Source organism: Ctenocephalides felis, unplaced genomic scaffold (assembly GCF_003426905.1).
Source record: "Ctenocephalides felis isolate EL2017-DRISC unplaced genomic scaffold, ASM342690v1 CF-g0.4_SCAFFOLD_01492, whole genome shotgun sequence".
Taxonomy (NCBI): Eukaryota; Metazoa; Arthropoda; class Insecta; order Siphonaptera; family Pulicidae; genus Ctenocephalides; species Ctenocephalides felis.
Genome location: NW_020537646.1, coordinates 22764076 through 22770371, shown reverse-complemented (window position 1 = coordinate 22770371; position 6296 = coordinate 22764076). Strand labels below are relative to the sequence as shown.

The 6296-nt window shown below is 34.2% G+C and overlaps 1 protein-coding gene across 1 annotated transcript; it reads right to left on the bottom strand.

Moving 5' to 3' along the window:
- Positions 1-608: 608 nt before the first annotated feature.
- Positions 609-3612, bottom strand: LOC113371049. Its single transcript, XM_026611697.1, has 4 exons — positions 3087-3612; positions 2864-3014; positions 1102-2561; positions 609-1054 (listed from the first exon to the last, which is right to left on the bottom strand). Exons 1-4 carry the CDS (start codon positions 3610-3612, stop codon positions 609-611), a joined length of 2583 nt encoding a protein of 860 aa, XP_026467482.1.
- Positions 3613-6296: the final 2684 nt, after the last annotated feature.

Genomic DNA, 6296 nt, shown 5'->3' with positions numbered 1-6296 from the left:
ATGACAATACTTTTAATTACTTGTGTGATAAATAAATGATCACTGTAGTCGGAATTATGTGCAAATCTAAAGATGCAAAAGCATCGTTAATGAGTCATTTGATATCTGTCATTTTGGTCTTACTGGGAATATGGTAGGATGAATCATTGAGATGATACAACTGTTTTTTGTTGATTGTAAGCTGAAGGACCAGATAGAATTAGTGGCTCTATCAACCGTTTTAAATGTAAATATTGATTGATAACAAATAGATTTACACTTATTTATTTATAGAATATAATTTACACTGTTTGTATAATAAAGTTTTAGTATTGATATAATATTGGAATATTTGAATGTGGATAGCTTGGCGACCGGGTTAAGACTATATTGTTAGTGCCGGCTTCAGGTATCTAGCAGGACCCTTTTAGTTAAATCTTGAGATGCAAATTGCCTATGCGTCGTTGCAAATGTAATATTTCTTAGAAAAATGAGTGCAGCGTTGTCACGTCTAATTTGGCGTGAACATTCTCCCCCCCTTGAAATAATATAGGGTATATGATTTCAAAATTAGAATTATAGTTTAACACTTTGAGTTAATAACAGTCTTTTGGTTTGATTTATATTGTCTATTGTTTTGGTAACACACAAATTCGATTAATTGCACGTTTGAGTACACCATTTTGTGTCTTGATTGTCACAACACGCACAAGTCCATCATCTCCTGGATGTGTGTCAAGAATACGCCCCAATCGCCAGTGTAGTGGAGGTAAATTGTCTTCTCTGACCACTACCATATCGCCTACCTCAGCCTGTTGCGATGGTTGAACTTGCCATTTTGTTCTTGCCTGCAGCTCCGATACGTATTCTTTGTGCCAACGCTTCCAAAAATGTTGCACAAGTTTCTGTAGTCGTTGATACCGAGAAAGCCTGTTATCAAGGGTTTCAAGCACTGATGGATCGGGAGAAGATGTTAAGGATTTTCCAATAAGAAAGTGACCAGGAGTTAAAGGATCATAGTCATTGGGGTCGGAGCTTAAGGGAGAATTGGTCTCGAGTTTAATATAGCTTCGATCTGTGTCAAAACCGTATAAAAATCTTCAAAAGTTAAAATAGCATTACCCAATACTCGCTTTAAATGAGCCTTGCACGACTTTATGCCCGCCTCCCAAATTCCTCCAAAATGAGGAGAGTTTGGTGGAATGTGCTTCCATGACACGCCTTCGTTGGTCATATCATTAACAATCTTATTTTGATTTGATTTTGTTTGCAAAAATTTATAAAGCTCCTTTAATCCTGATGCTGCGCCTATAAAATTTGTTCCATTATCGGAATAGATTTCGCGAGGTTTTCCGCGTCGCGCCATAAATCGTTTAAAAGTGGCTAAAAAACTATTCGTAGTTAAATCAGATACTAATTCGATATGTATTGCTTTTGTAACAAGGCACACGAACAAACATATGTAAGCCTTAAATTTTTTGTATCCTCTTGTTTGACGATCTCTTAATAAGATAGGACCTCCGTAATCTACTCCGCATATAAAGAAAGGTGACTGCGGTGTAACGCGATATTTAGGCAAATTGCCCATTAATGGATTGATAAATGTGGGTTTTACCTTAAAACATGTTACGCATTTTTTCACGATCGATCTTGTCAGGTTTCTGCCTCCGATAGGCCAATAAGTATTACGCAACGCATTTAATAACATCTGTGCTCCACAATGATACAGTTTTAAATGCTCATGCCTAGTTATTAGAATAGTCAATTGATGATTTTTTGGTAGTATTATCGGATGGCATTTATCATACGGTAAATTTGAATTCTTTATCCTACCGCCGACGCGCAATATTCCATTTTTGTCTAAAAACGGTGTTAATGATTTTAATTTCGACGATTTGTGTAATGCTTCCCCACGCGCGACTATATCTATGTCTTGTTTGAATATTTCATATTGTGATATTTTTATTAACTTGTTTAGTGAATTATTGAATTCATCGACCGTGAGTGGGCCATACAGTAGTTCTTTTTCTTTCTTCTTTAGTTTTAAATTTTGTAAAAATCGATAACAAAAAGCAGTTACGCGCACGAGTTTAATAAGGGAAGAGTATAAGAAAAAATGTTCGTTATTGTTAATTTTTGTACAAGTCAAACTTGTGATTCGACTTTCGACATCAGTTTCAGGAATTGAAATATTGTCAGTTGCACGTCGCTGTGTTTCAGTTGGATTTTGTAGCCAAGATGGGCCTGCCCACCACAAGGATGAATTCAATAAATCATGTGTATAGCACCCGCGTGATATGAGGTCCGCTGGATTGTCTTCCGATCGGACATGTAACCAGTTATTTGCGTCGGTTTTTGTTTGAATATCAGAAACTCTATTGGCAACGAAGGTTTTCCATTTATAAGATGGAGATCTTATCCACGAAAGAGTGATTGTGGAATCGCTCCAATAGAATTCTTTATCAAACGCGATATTTAATGCACGTTTAGTTATTTGCGCAAGATTTGCTAGCAGTTGTGCCGCACAAAGCTCGAGACGGGGGAGCGTAATATTTTTAATGGTGCTACTCGAGATCTTGCCGCTATTAGTTTGATTTTGATTTCAGAATATTTGTTAATAGACCGTACATATATACACGCGCCGTAAGCTTGCTCTGATGCGTCAGCAAAGCCATGTAATTCTGTGTTTATACGATTATTACAAAATATATGTCTTTCAATTTTCAAATTTTTAATAGATTTTATTTCGAAACAAAACTGTTTCCATTTATTTTCTAGTTCCGAAGGAATGGGCTCGTCCCATGATAAGTTTAATCGCCATAGGCTTTGAATGATTAGTTTTGGTATGACGATAATTGGAGATAAAAAGCCCATAGGATCATACATTTGCGCTGTTGCCGATAAAATGGATCTTTTACTAACTATTTGATTTATTTTTATATTTTTGTAGTCAAATTCAAAACTGTCTGTTACCGAATTCCAAGATATACCTAAAGTTTTAATAGTTTGTTCACCGATGTTTAAAGTTGGATTATCTGCATTTAAAAGTTTTGAATAATTAGAATTAAATTTATATAGATTGAATTTAGCTTGTTGTAAAATATTACAAAGGTTATTTTTAATAGTGAATAATTCGGATATGTTATCAGTTCCAGTTAATAAATCATCAACGTAGAAATCATTTCTGAGAATTTCGCATTCCTTTGTATAGTTAGTTATGTTTTCTCTGGCTAACTGCTCCAAACAGCGTATGGCTAAAAACGGCGCAGATGCTGTCCCGTATGTTACTGTATTTAATTGATAAATTTTTAATTTGCTGCTAGGATTGTCCCTCCAGAATATTCTTTGCATTTTTCTGTCGTTTTCGTGAACCAAAACTTGTCTGTACATTTTTTCTATATCAGCTGTAAGTACAAACGCATGTCTTCTGAATCTTAGTATAATAGAGAAAATATTGTTTTGAATTGTGGGTCCAACAAGTTGTAGTTCATTCAACGACAGGCCTGCATCGGTTTTGCAAGATGCATCGAACACTACACGCAATTTCGTTGTTAAACTGTCTGGTTTTATCACCCCGTGGTGAGGCAAATAGAAACACGTCGCGGGTTCGGAAGATTCGTTGACTTCGCTCATGTGCCCTAGTGTTATATAAGTATTCATGAAATTTTTGTATTCGTTAAATAGTTTTTTGTTTGTTCGTAAACGGTTTTCAAGTGAAATAAAACGTTTAAACGCGATTTGCTTACTATTCCCTATTTTTTTATATTGTCTGTAAACGGAATTTTAACTATAAATCTCCCGTCGTTTGCCCGCATTGTATTGGCAACAAAATGTTGTTCGCACTGTTTTTCTGATTCGGTAAAATGTTGTATATCGCTGCACGCTTCCAGTTCCCAGAATTTTTGAACTTGATTTTCTAAATTAGCCGTATGATGACATATCGTAAAAGAACTGGAATTGTTGAGAGGTACGCTGCCAGCAATAACCCACCCGAACTGTGTATTTTGCAAAATAGGTCTATTTTTTCCTAGATGAATATATCCTTTACAAAATATATTCCAAAATATTTCCGAACCTATTAAAATATCGATTTTATCGCTTTTATTAAATGTGGGATCCGCTAATTTTATATAATTTGGGGTATTTAAAATATTTTATTGAATGACACCGTCGGCAAATTATTTGTTATATTTTTAAGATAAAGCAGGATAGATCTAATGAAAAGTTATTAATGCACGATTTTAAAGTAATTGTTGTTTTTGACTTAATTTCCGTTGAATTTGATTTATTCCCGGACTGACATATTTATGATTGTTTATGTAAACCGAGTTCTCATTAGCTTCTCCGTGATGAAATTGGATTGTGATCCCGAATCTAATAATACTCTACATGCTCTATATCTATTATTGCTATCTAATACGTTAATTACTGCGGTAGATAAGATGATTTGACTTGAATCATTTTCGGTATGGCACGAAACATTTTGTGGTGCATTATTAACAGCTGGTAATTGGCTTGAGTCTATATGCAGAAGACTATGATGATTTGAATTACAAAAGGCACAACGATTTAAAGAAGTACATTGATCGCTGTTGTGATTGTAACGTAAGCAATTCGTGCATAGTTTTAATTGATTTACTTTGCTTACTCTATCTTCTGGAGATAGTGTCCGAAAACCTTGACATTTGAACGGTGAATGAAATGGCTCTTTGCAAATTGGGCAAATATTTTTGTGATTAGTGGATGTAGCGTAAGACTTTGTATGTTTTGTGTAATTAGGTTTTATATCTTTAAATTTACTAGAGTTTCCGATTCTTGTTTCAGTCGGATTAATTGCTTCTAATATTGTGCAGCGTTGATTTAAAAAATTGCTAAGTTCGGAAAATGTAACTAGTTCAGAGCCTTTATTCATTAACATCTCCCACTCTTGATGAGTTTTCTTATCAATTTTAGAAATTACAGATAATTTAATAAACGCGTCCATTGATCGACGGGTTGTTGTAACATTTTTAAGCATCTTAAATGTTTATTAAACGCGTCTATTAGATTACGAAGGTCTTTACCTGATTCGTTATGCATTGGCGGGTGATCAAATAATTTTTTAATGTGATTGTTTACGATTATTTTCTTATTTTCGAAACGCGTTTTTAGTAAATCCCACGCAATTATATAATTATCGGCAGTTGCCGGTAGGGATTCTATAAGGCTTGCCGCCTCTCCTTTTAACGCATGATTTTAAATAATAAAATTTTTGAGAATTACCGATGTTACAATCATTATGAATTAAAGAAGAAAACGAATCATAAAATTGTAGCCAATTTAAGTAAGAGCCGTCAAACTGAGGTAAATTGATTTGAGGTAGTTTTATGTTGTTCGAATTATTTGTTATAGTGGTGTCATTGGAATTACTATTCGAACTAGTATCCGACTTACTTGATGCTGCCTGACTAAGTTTAAGTAAAGTTGATAAACAATTATTATGTTTTTCAAAAAATTCATCTAACTTCTATTTCTATTAAATTATTAATTTGACTTTCGTCTTCTAGTAATGCTGTTATACTAATTACGGTATTTTCAAAGATTTCAAACAAAGGCTTCACATCATCGATAAGGCGTTTTATGTCTGCAATTTTAAGTCGCAAGCAGGTAGTTCCGACATTTGCCTGCACACTTTTTCGTATTTTGTTAAACGTGTTTTAGTAACTCGCTGTTTCATTTTGAGTTTATTTAATGATTCCATTTTGACACAGATTGAATTAAAACTCTAAATATTAAATAAGGAAAGATTGATAGGAAGGAATGCTTGACTAACCTGATATACTCGCTGCTTGCTGTGCTCGCTCGTAGGTGTAGCGCCAAAGTTAGAACTTCCTGTCTTGTTTAGAACTTTCACTTTATTTAATTTTTGATTTAGATTTAAGATTTTAATTATTTTCTTCGCACTGGTGACGCATCCGTTCGTTTTGGACCAATGTTTTTGTTGAATTGTAAGCTGAAGGACCAGATAGAATTAGTGGCTCTATCGACCGTTTTAAATGTAAATATTGATTAATAACAAATAGATTTACACTTATTTATTATAGAATATAATTTACACTGTTGTATGATAAGTTTTAGTATTGATATAATATTGGAATATTTGAATGTGGATAGCTTGGCGACCGGGTTAAGACTATATTGTTAGTGCCCGGCTTCAGGTATCTAGCAGGACCCTTTTAGTTAAATCTTGAGATGCAAATTGCCTATGCGTCGTTGCAAATGTAATATTTTCTTAGAAAAATGAGTGCAGCGTTGTCACGTCTAATTTGGCGTGAACA